The sequence below is a fragment of the Dermacentor variabilis genome, chromosome 4 (assembly GCF_050947875.1).
Source record: "Dermacentor variabilis isolate Ectoservices chromosome 4, ASM5094787v1, whole genome shotgun sequence".
NCBI lineage: Eukaryota > Metazoa > Arthropoda > Arachnida > Ixodida > Ixodidae > Dermacentor > Dermacentor variabilis.
The window spans coordinates 1,441,575-1,460,509 of NC_134571.1; the positions used below are offsets into that span (position 1 = coordinate 1,441,575).

Here is an 18,935-nt window from a genome sequence, read left to right on the forward strand (position 1 = left end):
CTTTCAGAATTTCTTAAATAGACAGTCTATATCTTGAGTAATAGAACAATTTTAATATTTTTCACTAAATATGAGTATTTTCTGGCTTGGACTGTACGATTGTTAACTGCTAATGTTGGCAGGTCTGGTTCAATGTACACATTGTTTATTATGCCTAATATTCAGTTTTCACAGGATAATTCAGAGTCTAAGGGTATGTGCACTAAATAGATGAAGAAGATTCCCAGCTCAGCTGAAAAACAAGGAAAAAGCAGTGGCACAAGAGAACAATAGGTGAGCTGGCATTGCAGCTAAACAACAAACAAGACGTTTGCCTTTGAATTAGGCAATAATATGTGCCACCTTGCCACATGTGCCTGTATGGCACAGGAAGATATTGTGGCGCCCACCTCTGCGACATACCATAAAAGTGCGCAGCCATTGGTGACGCCTGCGTCCCAGAAAAGGTTTATTACCAGCCCTGTGGCTTTGCCAAGATTACCTTGATAGTATGTGCTATGCATTTATAGCCAATTTAGCCCAAGTGAACTTTCGTTGCAGTTGGCCTTTAATATAAGAATGCTGATATTACTATGTTATGTTATTACTACGTTATATTATCTAAAGATGGGTTTTGTTGGATGGCTGATGTTGCTCATTTCCTGTATGGTGTGATGTGAAAATGGCTTTTACTCTATTTTAAGCTTTCTTTCTTCGTATCGCGAGAAATGTGTCTTATGATCTACGGCATGTGCACTTTCTTGTGGTAAAGACGTCCAGTGTGGCAGACATTTTTCTTTCTGAGACTTGCTCTTACTGTGTGGATGTATGACGTAATAGTTCTGCGGAAGCCCGCAAGGTGGAGAGAAGTAATTAATAAAAAGAAAATCAGACATCCATCCGTTCTTAGCAATTGCTACAAAGGAAACCCATATGGGTTCCTCGAAAGAAAAGCCTCGCAGTTGAAGAAAAATTTGTCCTGGTCCGGGACTCGAACCCGGGACCACCGCCTTTCCGCGGCAGCCGCTCTACCATCTGAGCTAACCAGGCGACCAGCAGATGGCAAGGCGAAGTCGAATTTGTCGACAACTCGAAGCACAGGCAAGAGTTTTGACGTAATAGTTCTGCAGAAACCCGCAAGGTGCAGAGAAGTAATTAATAAAGAGAAAATCAGACATCCACCCGTTCGTAGCAGTTGCTACAAAGGAAACCCATACGGGTTCCTCGAAAGAAAAGCCTCGCAGTTGAAGAAAAATTCGTTCTGGTCCGGGACTCGAATCCGGGACCACCGCCTTTTCGGGACAGCCGCTCTACCATCTGAGCTAACCAGGCGGCCACCAGATGGTAGGGCGAAGTTGAATTTGTCGACAACTCGAAGCACAAGCAAAAGTTTTGACGTAATAGTTCTGCGGCAACTCGCAAGGTGGAGGGGTAATCTGAAACAAGTTTTTATTTGCTGATGCATCTGAGTATTGTGATGGTTTGTGTAATTTATGCTGGCCGTTATTGAAGGGATAGGCAGAAAGATTGTCAGGCATTACATCAGGCATTGCATGTTTTTTGTTGCAGGCAAGATTGGCACCCAGCTTGTCTTGCCATCGAGGTCGCACCTTTACTATATGCAACGTTTGAAGCTTTGTGGCGACCTAGGCCAGGTCCTCTTTACGGTGAGTATGCAGGGCCTGCCATACAAGCTCATTTTACTCCTTTTATTTAGTACCATCTCATTTTATGAGACTTTGCAAGGCAAACTCACTTCGCTGTGTTGAAGTTTGTAGCCTTGATAGCAGTGCTTCAAGAATATATAAATAAATGTTCACAGCAGAGTTGGCACTAATTCTAAAACCAGTTTTTCCTGATTTCAGATGTTATGAGTTTCTTTGTGACAGTGAAGACAAAACAAGCTTGAAATGTTCATGTTTAGCAGATTCCGCTATTTTGACCCTGCGGATATTGGATGTGTTGCTTACTTGTATTGGCCTAAAACAAATAGATGTGTTAATGGGATTAGGGTATTTTTATTTTTGATGGCAAAGGTACTTTTAAATGACCATTTTTTTCTTAATAAGACAGTAACCCTTTCTAAAACTCAAAATGCTGAGAATCATATCAACCCCTATGGCTTCATGGATCGTCATTGTCATCAATGCCAAATGATACCATATTTGCCGTCTAGCATCACACCACCGAAGTTACATTTAATGAGACGAAGTGCACTCGATCGAAGTGTCACTAAATTTGCTCATCTGACTGGGGCATTGTCTTGTTGAATTCATTGAGAGATAGTTTATGACAGGCCTTTGAGCGGACTATCTCGATGTGTCTGTGTCATAATAGGCTAGGTGCATGCTGAGGCACCTGAATTCATTAGTGCACTCCTGGTTTTGTTCATGGTTTCTGTAAGGTAAGGTTCCTGTTTGTTTCTAGAATCATGCTTATGTTTTTCTTTTCTTTTTTTTAGTTTCATCTGCAAGATATCACTCTGTTTACGAAACCTTGTAAATACATTAAGTAGTAGCTGATCCTGGGGTATGTTATAATCACTGCCGTAAAGCGCACAATCAGCATACAAACTTAGCTTCACTGGAGTGTCCTCGATAACTTTAGCAGCATCATTAATATGGACACAGTAGTATAAGTATGGTCCCAAAACTGGGCGCTGGGGTAAACCAGATGTTGCCTCTGCTAAGGATGACTGCTTGTTACCAAACTAAACAAATTGGGACTTCAATCGTTTATATAGTAAACTTTTCTTAATTCAGTTTCAACTAATTACATTTTTTTGGTTAATGACAGAAGGTCTTGACTAGTGTCCATATATTTCTGGGGGCCAAAATTTACTTTGATCACGAAATTGGTACGCATTAGTTAATTTGAACATGACTGCTCAGCACTGGATGCGCCTGACCAAAATGGGGACCCCAGTGGTGATTGCAATGGCTGCTATGTACAGCTTGGCAATGCCATATAGAGATGTTGCCTCCTCCTGACAACACCTATTTTCACCCTGCCCTAGGAAGATCAAGCAAAAATGACAGCTGACAATGAATGATTTTGTCGTGTTCACAACATTTATTGTCGAAACCAGCGTCATCACGATTGCCATCGCAATATGGTGACAGAACAAATTCTTGCATAGGATGGTGAGGGTGGCATGCTGCTTTCAATCTTTGATTACAAAAGCTAATTCAAGAGATATGTCTTTTACATGTCAAGTTACGGCTCATGCAAGGTGGTGCATTTTTGCGCATTCTCCACACATTCAAACATAAGAAATGTCAAGTCACAAATGTTCAGATGTAATTATGTCTTTTAGTTTCACCTGTGAAGCCATCAGCCTGAACAGTGCACCAAACCACTGTGGTGCACAACATTCAAAATGCCAGGCCAGCTAGTTAAAGTTTTTGTCATAGGTCAACGAAACTTTAGGCCTTGGCCTCCTGGCTTATCTTTGCCCTCCAATCACAGTGGGTTGCGGTGACTCTGAAAGTATGGATGTCTCATCTAGTGACAGGTTTGTTGTTACTGGTGGCTCCTGCCTTTCAGTTATGGGCTCGCTTACTTAGCCTTCAAGAGAGCTCTGTTTTGGTCCATAGTGATTTGCATCGGCGAATGCTGGTTGGTACTGCATCTTGGTTAGAAGCAGGCACTGCCTGTTACTGTGCAGCTGGTTCAATATTATTGTGTAAGACCTCCGTGCTGCCTGCTGCTGGACTTGCGCCTTGATTTCCCACCAACTATCATCATGAACTTGTACCACATCCTTCTTTGTGAAGCCAGGGAGTGGATTTCCTTGCATTGGCTGCTTTCACTTCCATGTGGCTTGACGGCCCACTGCCGCGAAGTCCGGCAGCCAAAGTGTGTAAGCTCACCGGGCACCTTCCATTCTCCAGCAGTGGTGCTCAGTAGTTTAGGAAGGCCACCCAAAAGTTTCTCTAGCACTACAGATCCTTCGTAGTAGACAGTTTCTCTGAATTCTGTTTCCTGCTTTCATGCCTCAACACAGGGCATTAAATGCGGCTTAGCCTCAATACGTAGTGTACGTTTCTCTTGCGACTTTGTTGTCGTCTGTTTATGCAGAACCTCCAACCATAGTGCTTGAGTGCACAACGAGAAGGTAGTTTGTGTGAACTGGTGAGAAATTCTTCTTTGCAAGGACGTAGTGTTGTGACAAAAATGAAACCAATCCGCATTTAAATACCCTATATACTAGGTCGGTGTTGCCTCCGAAGTGCTCACTAAAGCTCTTTAGTAGCGGGTCTGCTCACTGCTGTTCAGTGAATTCGTCTGCACTTACTGTTCCCGGAAGGCGTCATCGTCCTGTTTGTCTTGCAGCGGCAGGCACTTGGCATCACAGTGCTTCCATCTGGACTTGTAGATCATGGTGTGTGGGATCTCTCCTCCCTGCTCTTGGGACAAAGGAACGACAACACAGTAGTGCAAACAATCACAAGGGCATTTATTGCACCTTTCATAGATCAATGCCTGCTAGCTGAGTTTCTATCCACAAAACATGCCGATGGGCGCGCGACAAATCTAGAAGTCAGACTCACCGTGACCGCATAGCGAGCGAATATGTTCGCCCCATGCTGAATCGCAATGCCTGGTCGTTCGCGCGTCCTGTCGACGCGCGTGAGTCGCGCATCCCCACATCCCCCCAACCTTAAATCACTACATATTCCGGCGAGACATGTGACACGGTCTAACATCAAACTGTGCTTCGCGAACAAGGTAGAATATTAAACAGTGGCCGCGCCGAGGAAATGTCCACGCTGTCCATAGCATGCGGGCCGACATTGTCCTTGGGTGCACCGCTGGCGTCCGCCGGTCACAGCGGCAGCTTTGCAGACTCGGCGGCACGATTCCAGGCCAGGACTCCGGAAACGACGACGCAGTAGTCGGAACGAGCAAGCGTCGCTCGCGCCGACGCGCCCTACTGGCGAGAGCCGCAGTAGCTGTCGGTGACCGCCAGCTCTTTTGTCCGCCGCCGAGTGTTGTGAGCTGGATACAGGGGGCTCCCGAAGTCGCTGCGCCGAACTGGCCGCAGCAGCACCATCGCCCGGGATGGCTCGATCGTAGTCCGGGGCAGCAGCGCAGACGATGTGCAGGTGACAGCAAGCCAGGGGTGACTCCAATCACGCTGCGTACATTCAACACACTCGGCAAACACTAAAGTAGTGCAAGGGAGAGGAATTATGCATGCGCATCGCCCACGTGGTACGATGTTCAACTCGGCTAGCAAAAGATCGGGCAGCTACTCAGATGCTAAGTTCACGTGAACGAAGCTCGCTTCCTTGAGTCGAACGAGTAATTTCAATTCGTGCAAGGCTAAATAGAATGAGGGAAGCAAATTGCAACACCTCAACGCCACGGTCCACCAGGTTGTGTCCCTCCACGTGCGACAGGCAGCTTCGTAAAGCCTTAGGCCTAAAGCGTCGCTACCCTGACAACAACCGGCATCCAAAAACAACACCCAAAATGAGCACAAAACAGGCAGCCGCGAGGAGACGTCAGCTCTGTGAGGTGGTCCTACTCCGCTCGGTGCACACAGCATCCGAGTTGACGGCGCCCACCGTCCCAGACGGTGTCGGAGCGCCTGGTGCCAGGCCGCAATACCAGTCAGCCCGTAGTGGCACCCGTGGCCCGCGGCCACCCGGCTCCCAGAGCCGCGACTTCATCAGAGTCAAAGAGATAGAAGAAGCTATTTACATAAGAAATTCGGACCACCCACGAGGATTCCGTACTCACTCGCTTCAGGCTTGCGAATGCTCCGCGGGCGCTAAGCGTCGCTCTCCCAGGATGCAGACCACGTGGCTCTCGTACCAACGAATGTCAAAAAAAAAAAAAAAAACACACTTGCGAAAAGGCTTAGCATGTTGACAAGTTCAAACACACTACAGCCACTGCCGCCTCTCTCAAGAAAGCACGCCGCCAACACTAGCGATCAAAATCCACGCTAGCCATACGCTTCGGTTCAAACAAAGGTTTCGAACGAAGCCAAACAGTTAAAATTATCGTCCGATGCCCCAAGAGCCCCACGTTGGGCGCCAGATGTGGGATCTCTCCTCCCTGCTCTTGGGACAAAGGAACGACAACACAGTAGTGCAAACAATCACAAGGGCATTTATTGCACCTTTCATAGATCAATGCCTGCTAGCCGAGTTGCTATCCACAAAACATGCCGATGGGCGCGCGACAAATCTAGAAGTCCGTCTCACCGCGACCGGATAGCGAGCGAATATGTTCGCCCCATGCTGGATCCCAACGCCTGGTCGTTTGCGCGTCCTGTCACGCGAACGGCGGCGCATTCCAAGACGGCCACGCAAGACGGTCTCGCAGAAGCATGGGTCGGCGCACGCGCGGCACGGCACGTTCGTACCACTTGCTGATCTCGAACCCAAGAGAAGAGCGCCTTCCGCTGCCGCACCCGAGTAACCCCGCCGGTAACAGCGCAACACTCGCGCCATCTCTCGCGCTGCGCTTCAACCGCATCGACCGCCGCGGGCGTCACGCAGGCCACGCGGCGAAGCGGGATTGCAGGAGATGGGGGAAAACAAGATATCTGGGGACACGCGCGAGTCGCGCATCCCCACAGGTGATGTTGAATTCCTGGAGTCTGAGACTCCACCATGCAAGGCAGCCTCAAGGGTCCTTTAAAGGGACACTAAAGGCAAACACTAAGTCAATGTGGACTGTTTAAATACCATTCCAGAAACCTCACAACGCTTGTTTCGTGCCAAGAACTGACTTAGTTTATGAGAAAATTCCATCTGAAGGGTCGAATACCTTTTTAGAAATTCAAATCTCCCACCACCCAACCAGTGGAGTGGTGACACAATATTGTATACGTCATCACCACCCTTTGCTGCGATTATTCAGTAAAACGGCACCCGACAGGCGGCTATACCGAGCCAAGACAGAACGATGGATTCGCCGCTGCAGCTAGTTTTTGGTCAAGTGGCACAGACCGTTCAGACATCTCACGACATCACATGGAAGTTGAATTCTCTGCTATTTGCAGTCTGTGCCAGTTTCGCGAGCGAGCAAAACCAGCGCAGCACTACGTGATAACGAAGCTACTGAAACTTGAATGCCTGGGCAGCGCAGAGTCGAGCAAAAATGAAACCTTTCGACTGCCCATGTTGTTGTCAAGGGTAATTTCAATTAGTTTGTTTTTCTAAAATGAAATAGACCTTGACAAGTAGCATTTTATTTCATCTTTTAATACTGTAGATGGATGCTTTTTGCAACGGGTGGTTGAGTACTAGTGACAGAATTTAACTGAGGAGTGCTTTCGTCATCGAGCAACTAGTTGAATGTCCCGGGGAGTCTCTAATCATGTCCTGCATTTACCTCAATTTCTCGATTAATAAGGCTTTGTTTGCAATAATATTGACACTTTAGAGATTCTCGAGCAGTAACCTATCACTTTAGCTTTACTAAATATTTGCCTTTAGTGTCCCTTTAACACGTTCATAGTATAATGGGTTGCAGGTGGGTCATGGCAGTTATTCCCCCTGTGTGGTTGTACAGATATTTTTCTACAGCGCACAAGAGACATCTTTTCTAGAAATCAACTGAGAGGAAACATTCTTGTTTGCTTCTGATCTGACATGTCGTGGTACCACCTCTATGCACCTTGAAGAAGCTTCAAAGGAGCGCAGCTTTCTGCTAGCTCAGCGGTGGGTCACAATGCACAGGAATTGAAATTTAAAGAAGTGCTGCCCCAGTGAACGTCATAAATTTGCCAGCTAACACGCGGTGTGTTGGTTATTTAAGACTTTTAAGGGCTTGTCATATCGGTGAAAGCACGCGCAGAGTGAATTGTCTTTGTTTTGTCCAAAGACTGATTGCTTTTTATGCCCCATTACAAATGCTTAAAAAATAAGAGTGATCCAAGTCCAGCACTAAGAGGATGGACACCAGCACAGCTTTTTTTATTGATGGTCTTGCTTGCTGTTAAACTAACTTTTAAATCTGTGATGTTTTGCATTGGGTAGTAGCAAACAGCAGTTTCAGTGAGACAAAACTGGCTGGACTTGGGAGGCTGTATTTAGCAGAGCATTCTCTGCAGCATCCAACGGTATTACTTGCTGTGGTCAGTGATCATGTATCTACAGAAACGTCTAGTATAGTCTGCTACCGGGGTTTGAAGACAGTTGCACGATGTGTTTGCGACCAAAATCTGTAGTGCAAGGTGAAAGGCTAGGCTGCTTGGCATGTCTTATGTTGCACTGTTTCATCTTGCTGGCCTTCACTAACTATGTTTGTTTTTTACATTGCAGCCATTCAACCTCAAAGATGAACTGAGCATTGCCAAGGCAATGAAGTACTCCAACGTGGTCATCAACTTGATTGGGAAAGATGTAGAGACTAGGTCTGTAAGCAAATTTTTGTACTTGGGTTGATTGCAGAAAGGATTGCATCATTGCAGAAAGCTCTTTCAGCATTGGATTTGTTTTTCTCGAAAATGTGCACAGCCTCTTGGAGCATCAGTTGGCATAATTAAAAAAATTAAAAGTGCTAAAAACACTACTTGAGCTGCACTACACTTCTGGTGAAATGGGCTTGTTTGTACATCTTGAATGGCAACAGTTGAGCGCTTAGCAAAGACGAGGGTGTCTCCTTTCTTTTTCTGTCCTCGTCTTTGCTAAGCGCTCAACCACTGCTATTACACTCTCTTTTCGTAAGTGGCAGTGCTCTGCTATAAAAAAACCTAAATTAAATTTCAGTTGTGGATGCATGTCATGTACACCATGTGTAGAATGTAATGCCATGGCGGTTTCGTTGAGACACCGCGTGCAGTAGAACCTCATTGATACGATCCTGTTTCATATTGTAACGTAGATTGAAGATGGAGTCTTACAAAATATATGCTTCTCTCTAATGGCGGGCCAGAAAAAGAGCGTGCTGCTTACACGCTTCGTCGTCTTTCATGGCGCCGGCCTTAGCGCGCGCCGTCCCGCAGTGTGGGAGCCCCACATCATTGTGTCAACTGCCCCCCATGTGAAAAGCGACTGTCTTGTTCGCATGAAAAAGTTCTTTCAGCGACGACAAGAACTGGAGCTCAGGTGCATCTCGGCGTTCACGTATGCGCATAGTACGGTTTCATGCGCACTACATGAACAACTTCAGTGCGAGGACGACGACGGGGCGAACCGGGGTCAGAACTGCAAGGGACGACTTTGTAGGTCACGTCACTGAGGCGGCATGTAACCCTGTAGGGACCAAAATACCGGCAGAGCAACTTTTCCGAGAGTCCATGGCGACGGATGGGCGTCCAGACCCACACGAAGGCGCCGGTATTGTAATGGACGTCGCATTGGACCCTGATTGTATCGAAGGGTGTCGGTATGCTGTTGACTCTGGATACGATGCTGAGCAAGCTGGCGTGCTTCTTCGGCTCTTTGTAGGAACTCTCCTACGTGTTCACTGGTCGGGCTATTATCAGCCAGAGGTAGCATGGCGTCAAGTATGGACGTGACATGGCGCCTGTATACAAGTTCAAACAGCGTAAACTGTGTAGTCTCCTGTACAGCAGTGTTATACGCGAAGGTCACATAGGGTAAAATCTCGTCCCATGTCTTGTGCTGTACGTTGACATACATGGAGAGCACATCAGCCAGCGTTCTGTTCAGACGTTCTGTTAATCCATTGGTTTGAGGGTGATACGCAATGCTCTTGCGGTGAGAGCAATGCATCAGCTGGAGAACGTCCTGCCTAAGTTCGGCTGTAAATGCTGTACCGCGGTCTGTGATGACAACGGACGGTGTACCATGTCGTAGGACGATGTGGCGTACAAAGAACTTGGCCAATTCATATGAGTTTGCTTGCGGAATAGCTTCAGTTTCGGCGTACCGGGTTAAGTAGTCGGTAGTGACGACTATCCATTTGTTGTGCGAAGAGGTCACTGGGAATGGCCCAAGTAGATCCATTCCTATTTGTAAGAACGGTGCTTGAGGAGGGTCCACAGGGTGGAGAAAGCCAGCCGGTTTAACTGGTGGTTTCTTGCGGCGCTGACAATCGCGGCAGGTCTTCACGTACCATTGCACAGAAGAATAAAGCCGGGGCCAGTAATACTTCTGTCGTATCCTTGCTAATGTCTTAGCGAATCCCAGGTGTCCCGCGCATGGCTCATCATGGCAGGCTTGCAAAATGTCTTGGCACATTGCCAACAGCACGACAAGGAGGTACGTATTGGGACTGCTTCCGCAGTTTTTCCTGTAAAAGACGTCCAAGTGGTACGATGATAAGCCGTGCATGAGCGAGCGGGGTAAAACACCTTCAACTCCTTGAAGGTGCTCGATCAGTGGCAGCAGCTCAGGGTCAGCGCACTGGTGCTCAGCCATCTTTATGGCATCCATAACGCCGATAAATGGCAAGTCATGGTCAGGGTCCGATGACCTCGTAGGGAGTGGTGCACGTGACAACCAGTCAGCTTCGCTGTGCTTCCTCCCAGATCGGTAGATAACTGTTATGTCGTACTCTTGTAAGCGCAGGCTCCAACGGGCTAGTCTGATTCTTGAAGTTGGCAAGCCAGCACAGGGTGTGGTTGATCGCTGAGAGCCTTAAAGGGTCTACCATACAAGTAGGGTCGGAATTTACCAATTGTCCACACAACCGCTAAGCATTCTTTTTCAGTGGTTGAGTAGTTTTTCTCAGCCTTGGTGAGACTGTGGCTTGCATAAGCGATGTGGCATTCTGCACCAGCTTGCCACTGCACAAGAACTGCACCGAGACCCGTATTGCTGTCGTCAGTATGGATTTCAGTGTCAGCATCTTTGTCGAAATGAGCAAGTATTGGGGCCGCTTGCAAACGCTTACGCAATTAATTGAACGACTGCTGTTGCTCATCCGCCCAAATGAAAGGCACGTTGTTGCGTGTAAGCCGTATCAGAGGCTCATCCCTCGACAAAGCGTTGGACAGCCTTCTTGTCTGTGGGTGGCGAAAACTCAGTGACGGCAGCTAACTTGTCGGGGTCTCGTCGGACGCCTTTAGGACCAACGACATGGCCAAGAAATTTGAGCTCTTGGAACCTGAAGTAGCATTTTTCAGGCTTAGTGGTGAGGCCGGTGGTACAGATCGCAATAAGGACACTCTCGAGTCGTGCGAGATGTTCGTCAAACGTACTCAAAAACATGACCACGTCGTCCAAGTATACGAGGCAGGTTTGCCATTTGAGTTCAGCAAGCACAGTATCCATCATCCTCTGAAAGGTGGCAGGTGCAGAACAGAAACCGAAGGGGAGAACTTTGAACTTGTAAAGCCCGTCAGGTGTCACAAACACTGTTTTTTCATGATCCTGTTCATCAACTTCGATTTGCCAATACCCTGATTTAAGATCCAACGAAGAAAAAACTTGGCATGTTGTAGACGATACAATGCGTGTGGGGGTCCCACTCTGCGTGCGACTAGGGCTGAAGGCGAGCTCCGGATCTAGCCCCATGCAATCGCTTTGTGTTACTCCCCAACCCGTAGCGCGGGAATCGCGGCTATGTCGGGTTCGAACGAATACGGCAACCAGCGGCGTCAATTGTAAGAACGTTTATTGCTACCGGCAATAAAGAACACTGGCAGAGGGACGTCCTCTCTGTAATAGTAATAAATAGGCTGGCCTTGTTGCCCGGGATAATCAGGCAACGTGGTCACTCATGGGTTGTGGCAGGTACTCCACTCGGCAGGTTAGGGGTCCGGCCTCAGAGAGCGAGGGTCTCCCCCGGTCGCGCTGTTTTTTTACCTTTTTACCTGGGCGAGGGGAATGTCCTCCTCGCCCGTCAGCTACCTGCCCGCGAGTCGGGGAGGAAGGGCGCGTGCGCGTCGCGAGAGCGAGGGAGAATCGGGAGAGGGCACAGTGCGCCTCTCCCCTGTCTATGCCGGCTCTCGACCAGAGGGTGTTGTCTCGACGCGACGGCATAACTGCATAGGCGGCTCGATGCGCTTGAGACGCGCGCAGCGGAAAATGATGGGTCGGGACACTAAGCCGGTGGCCAAAGCACAGAAGGTAGGGTAGACCCTACAGGCAAAGGGGGGGTGGGGGCAGGGTGGCAGAGCAAGCGGTAGTCGGCTCGCCGCCGGTGAATCGGCGTAGTTATAGCGAAGCAGCGCAACACGCCCCGAGGGAGGCGACGCTGCAGCCACAGGGGCGCCAGCGAGCGCGAGGAGAGGAGGGGAACAAGCTAACCCCAAGGAATGAGCTCGTAGCCAATGATAAGCATAACCTGAAAGTTAGGAGGGAGGGAAAGAATGCCCTAGTACTTATCGGTGGTGATTCAAATATGAGGAGGTGCAAAAGAGCTATAATGGAGCGTGCAAAGGGTGATAAGCGGGTAGCAGTCGGGACGTTCCCAGGCAGGACAATGGATGCAGTACTGAGAGAAACAAAAAGCGAGCTTTCTGAGAATGTTGCAGAGCGCAATTTGGTAGTGGTAGCGGCGGGGCTAAATGATGTGTTGAATGGTGAAGCTGCAAAAGTAGTGGAAAGATTAGCGAAGGGAGTTGACGATTTAAGGGCGATAGCACAGCAAGTCCAGATCGTGGTATGCACAGTGCCGGAGGTGCAAGGAAGGAACGGAGAAATTGCCAAGGACGTTGTGGCTGTTAATTGTGAAATAAGAAAGCTAAGCCAGGAGAAAGGATTTGAAGTGGCAGACATAAACAGAGAAGTGCATAGAGCAGGCTTTGGCGGAGGCTTTACACGAGATGGCATCCACTTTAATGGAAGGCTAGGAGCCGCGATCGGCTGGCGCCTGGCAGGTCGGGCAGTAGCTTTTTTAGGGGGTCCACTGCGCCTCAGGGCGTAGGGGTAGGTAGAAACAGTGTAGAAAGTGCAACAATAGAGGCTGACGCCAATAAAATGGCCACTAGGAGGTCCAGGAAGAAAACTACAAAGAAATTTAACACCAGGATCAGGTACATAAACATGCAAGGCGGTAGAAAGAGAGCGAGGTGGTTAGAAATAGAACAGCAGTTAAAGGACGAAGAAGTAGGTGTATACGCGCTATGCAAAACTCATCTCAGGGATCTAGAAGACCCACCGTTTATTGAAGGCTACGTCTGGGAAGGGAGCAATAGAACAACGGAGAGGAAGGGAGGAGGAGTAGGTATGCTCATACACCAAGGAACAAATTGGCAAAGAATAAAGTTAACTTGCAAAGAACATGTCTGGGTATCAGGTACAATTGCCGGAAAAAAGGCATGGCTAGGAGTAGTTTATTTAGTGACAGGGGACAAATGCAGGCAAGAGAACAAAGATCTAGTGAAGTGTCTCGATGACGATATAAAGGAGTTTGGAGAAGCTGCTGAAATTTGTCTGCTGGGTGACATGAATAGCCACATCGAGGATCTGGATGGATACACAGATTGTAATGGGAAGTTGATGCTAGACTTCTGTGAGCGACACAACCTAGTTATAGTAAATAGAGAAACTAAGTGTGAGGGACAAATCACGTGGGAGTCCCGTAACAGACAAACGACCATTGACTACTGCTTAATGTCGCAGGGGTTGTATAACAAGCTCGCAATAATGGAAATAGACGAAGAGGGGAAGTACAGCCTCGGAAGTGATCATAAGCGTATTAGTCTACAGTTGGGAGCCCTACTCAAAAGAGAAATGCAGGGAAGCCAAAAAGAGTACGCAAAATTAAATGACGTGCAAATAGCGCAAATAGTGGCTGGCATAGAGGAAGCAATAAAGAAACATCCCATGGAAAGGTGGGATTATAATCAGTTAGAAGTACTCATTAGTACAAAAATAAAAGAAGTAAAAGGAGTAAACCGCTGGAGAGGAAAGGGAAAGCCACGAAGTTGGTGGAATAAGGAAATTAGAGAGGCCATCGAACAACGACGGTGGGCATCTCGGGAACACAGAGAAGCAAAGAGGGCGCAGTTATCTGAAGAGGAAATAGGCCAAAAATGGGAATATTATCGACAAAAGAAACAACAAGTGCAGGTCCTCGTCCAGGCTAAAATAAAGCAGTCCTCTGATCGCTGGCTGGCTGAAGTTCGCGATGCAACTAAAGGGGGGTCAAGAAAATTCTGGAACCATATAAGCTGGCTGGGTAAAGCTAATCACAGAAAAGAGGAACAGATTCTCGATGTCGAAGAAAATTGTTTAGAGGGAGATGACTCTGTGAACTACACTGGTTCAGTTATAGCAGAGTCATTTAGGAAAGACGATAGGGTAATCGCCCCAAGTGAGGGAGCAACACAGAATAGCATAATAGAAAACAGCTTAGAACTGACCAATCTTAACTGGAAAAAGGCGGAAGCAAATGTTCCAAAATGCACGTCCGCGGGGATAGACGAAATTCCAATCAAGTTAATTAATGAACTTTGCCCAAGAAGCAAGGAAACGCTGATAAAAGCATTGGAGGCAGTCATAACAAATAAGCAAATTCCGCACAGCTGGAAACAGAGTAAAATGAATTTAATTTATAAAGGGAAAGGTGATAAGAAGAACATAAAATCCTTCCGACCAATTACAATAACATCAGTTACATATAGGCTGGCGATGCAGGCGGTGAAATTAAAAATGCAGTCATGGGTAGAAAGTAATAGAATACTCGGATAACTTCGGAACGGGTCCAGAAGTGGTAGGCGCTTAGATGATAGCCTGTTCGTGCTTACCCAGTACATAGAAATAGCTAAGGTGGAAAATAGACCTCTGTATTTAGCCTTCCTGGACATAAGTGGTGCATACGACAATGTGAACAGGGAACTCCTGTGGAACATATTAAAAGCTGAAGGTATCGGTAATGAAGTAATTGATTTTCTACAGGAAGTATATCGAGAAAATAATGTTGAAATAACATGGGAAGGAATTAAGAGTATGACAACTGTCGAGGTTCACAAAGGATTAAGGCAAGGTTGTCCTCTATCACCGCTGCTGTTCATGCTTTATATGATAAGCATGGAAAGAAGGTTACAACGAAGCAATCTAGGGTATAATCTGTCGTACAGATTAGGCGAAAAGGTTGTTGAGCAACGACTACCGGGTTTAATGTATGCGGACGATATTGTGCTGTTAGCAGATAGCCAGGAAGATTTGCAAACTCTGGTTAATTACTGTGGGGACGAAGGAGACAGTTTAGGTTTCAGGTTTAGTGCAGCTAAGTCCGGTGGGATGTTTTTCAACGATACAACTGGGCTTACAATACAAGGCCATGAAATACCCCGAGTGGCCGAATACAAATATCTCGGGGTATGGATAAACAAAGGGCAGATGTACACGGAAAAGCACGAACAGTCTCTCATAGCAAAAGGGCGAAGAGATGCCGGGATAATGAAACATAAGGCATTGTGGGGGTACAACAGGTATGAGGTACTAAGAGGCATTTGGAAGGGAGTAATGGTGCCGGGGATTACTTTCGGGAATGCGGTCCTGTGTTTAAGGGCAGAGGTTCAGTCGAGACTAGAAGTAAATCAGAGAGCTGTGGGAAGGTTAGCACTAGGTGCCCATGGGAAAACCACAAACGAAGCAGTACAGGGAGATATGTGCTGGGCATCGTTCGAAGCACGGGAAGCTCAGAGTAAAATCCTATACGAAAAACGTCTGAGGAAATTGGACGATAACAGGTGGGCAGCTAAGGTATTTAAATACCTATACAGAAAGAGCATTGACTCACAATGGCGGAAAAGAACTAGGAAGCTAACCAGTAAGTATGCCAGACACGAGGACGAAGAAAGACAGAGCATTAAACGACAGATTAAAAATGCGGAAGGTAAAAATTGGATAAATTCAATGGAAAAGAAGCATAGTGTGGAACTATATCGATACTGGAAACAGCAGATCAGGAAGGAAGTGTTTTATGATAACTCAAGAGGCAGTGCCCTACTCTTTGAAGCTAGATCAGGATGTCTTAGAACGTGGAGCTATAAAAAGAAATTTAACGAAGAAGAAGACACATGTACTGTGTGTGGTAAATATGTAGAAACAATGGAAACACCTCATACTAAAATGTGATGGTATCAATCTCGATGTCGATGCGGCCAGAGTCACCCTTCCTGAGGCCCTAGGGTTCAGAGATAATGATAGTGATGTAAATAAATATGCGGTGGAAATTAGCAAAGGGCGATTGGAGGATTGGTGGCTCAAAAGCAGAGAGGTGACATAAGGTTAAAAGTGGAGGAAGACGTATTTAAAGAAAATCGAGATATTCAATAACACACAACACAGATAAAAATAGAAGGCAAAATAAAAATCTGAGCATGGTGGCAACTGCCATCGCCCCGTTTCAAAGGGGACGCTCCTACCTTCCATCCATCCATCGGCGCGGGGGAAGATGGGCGCGTGTGCTCCCCACATGCGTCATCGATGCGTGGCAATGGATAAACATCGCGCTTTGTGACATGGTTCAACTTTTTGTAGTCTACACAGAAGCATAATGTGTTGTCTTTCTTTCTGACTAACACTACAGGGGAGGCCCACGGGCTTGTGGATGGCTGGATCATTCGTCTCGGAGCATTTCTTTCACCTGATGCTTGATCACTTCCCTTTCCACTGGAGACACTCAGTAAGGATGCTGACGAACAGGCCGTGAAGACTCATCCGTAATAATGCTGTGCTTTGTGATGGACATGCGCCGTACTTTGGATGACGTTGAAAAACAGTCCGCAAATTCGTTCACGAGACTCAGTAGACGGTCTCACTGATGGTCTGGCAGAGCAGCGTTAATGTGAATCCGTTCTTTTAGGCTGGGTAACTCAGATTGCTGAGACAATGTGATTTCTAATGTGGCAATGTCAGTAACATCAATTATTTCACGAAGAAATGCGAATGTCGTTGCTCGCGGTACATGACAATACTCGTTGCTAAAGTTTGTTAGCAAAACATCTGAACATTTGTTGCGCACCCAAAGAAGCCCTCTGGCTATGCAAATGTGGCGCTCAAGAAGCAGGGGGATGTTTGCCTCAGCAATTCCTTCGGCGTCGTCCTCCATGTCACATTGGACAAGGGTAAGCACACTGCTCTTGGGTGGCAACGTGACGTGATCGTCAGCTACGTGAAGCGCAATGTCACGGTCATTGTCATTACTGTTCGCTATGGCTTGCGTAGTAGCGAAGCTTACTCTAGACTTGCAGTTCGATGATGGCACCGTTTGCCTGAAGGAAATCCATGCCGAGTATAAGGTCCTTTGAACATTCAGGAAGAATGACGAAGTCGCCGATGTACGTGAAGCCCCAAATGTTGACTCGTGCCGTGCACTGGCCCATTGAGTTATGAGGTGCCCTCCTGCAGTATGAATCTGAGTCCCGGTCCATTGCGTCGAAACTTTGTTCAGTATACGCGTGAGACTCTGGCTCATAACAGACGTGTCCACACCCGTGTCGATTAATGCCGTGACTTCGTGGTCATATATGGTAACTGGTACGTCGCAAGATACTGACACCGAACTACACTGCTTTCTCTGCGTCTCAATTACGTCATATCGCGGTCTGCGTAGGGGAGGATCTTCAGCGTTCGCAACGTCAGCGACCTCACCTCTGCAGGTCGCTGGACTCAGTTTTCCCGGGACGCAGGGCTGGGTGAGCGATGCCTTGTTGCGCTCGGCGTGAAGACTGGACTGGAAGATCTGTATCGGGCAGGTGATGGTGACCGGCGATCACCGAATCGTGGGCCAAACGAGCTCCTGGCATCCGCAAAATAGGCTTCAATCTCCAGGGGGCGTTCACCATTGCACGGGCACGGCGAATTCAGGGAAAATCCATGGAGCCCAGCTCGACGGTAAGGACATGCCCTGTAGAGGTGATCGGCTTCACAGCAATGAGAACACAAGGGCCTTCGGTCTGCAGTGCGCCATACGTTGCTCTTGCGGGGTGGTCGTGTTTCAGCCATGAATGGCGTGCGGCGAGTCCTGAAGTCACCAGTTGCTTGTTCAATGGCGCGCACACCATGAAAGTCCGGGACGTCGTGTGCATCGTGAAAAGTCGGAGACAACGAACTTCGCGCAGCTTCCGCATACAACATGCGAGGCTGTGGCTGCCGTACCTCATGCTGTAGTGTCTCGCTTCGCTCCGGGACTTGTACTGCCTGCCTGATTTCTTCTCGGACGACCTCAGCCACAGCGAGTCGCAGTACCGATACTGGAGCCACCTGAAGCTTTTGAAGCTCTTCTCGAACAACAAGCCTAATGAGCTCCCGCAAGGCGTCGGTATTGTCCAGGGGTATAGCAAGAGGGTCACGCGATAGGGTCAACACGTCACGGTTGTACTGCCTTGTTCGCTGCTGCAGTGCCTTTTCCATTGATATGGCCTCCGCGAGAAACTCTGCAACGGTCTTTGGTGGGTTGTGTATTAGGCCACCGAATAACTCTTGCTTGACATCGTGCATCAAGTTCCTGACCTTCTTTTCTTCTGGCATGGATGGATCCGCGTGTCGGAAAAGTCGGCACATACCTTCGACAAACGTTGCGACGCTTTCATTCGGCCTCTGTACTCTTGCCTGAATTGCAGATTCAGCTCGCTTCTTACGATTGAGGCTGGCGTATGTGCCGATTAGCTGCCGTCGGAATTCGTCCCATGTGGATGGGCCGTCTTGTAGTTCTCAAACCGTGTCCGCGCATAATTCTCGAGGGCAAAGTAGGCGTTGCGTAGCTTGCGCTCTGCAGTCCAGCCGTTGAATTCTGTGACACGCTCAGAGTGATCGAGCCAGTCCTCTACATCCTCGAAGGTGTCCCCCTGGAAGGACGTGGGGATTCGCGGCTGGTTGAGGATGACTCCGTCGGCGCAGTTGAGGAAGAAGACGGAACTGATGTACTCATCCTTCTGACTCGATTGGGTAGAGGCTTGTGCTCAGGTGGCAGTCCTTGAAGTCAATGGCTTGTCTGTACGTGAACAGGAGTCAGCTCGACCGGACTTCACACTGGGCTTGTAGACGGCGTTCGATCTGGGATTGGTAGCATGTACTCAGCACCTCCACCAAAAAAATGTAACATAGATTGAAGACGGAGTCTTACAA

At 47.9% G+C, this 18,935-nt stretch overlaps 1 protein-coding gene across 2 annotated transcripts in view; it reads left to right on the forward strand.

The window, feature by feature from the left end:
• Nucleotides 1–18,935, forward strand: part of ND-39 (NADH:ubiquinone oxidoreductase subunit 39) — an 81,698-nt gene that overhangs the window by 7,919 nt on the left and 54,844 nt on the right. For both annotated transcript variants that reach the window (XM_075687944.1, XM_075687945.1), the window contains exons 3-4: nucleotides 1,549–1,646; nucleotides 8,265–8,356. In XM_075687944.1, coding sequence (XP_075544059.1) covers nucleotides 1,549–1,646; nucleotides 8,265–8,356 — 190 coding nt within the window. The remainder of the gene's footprint in view (nucleotides 1–1,548; nucleotides 1,647–8,264; nucleotides 8,357–18,935) is intronic.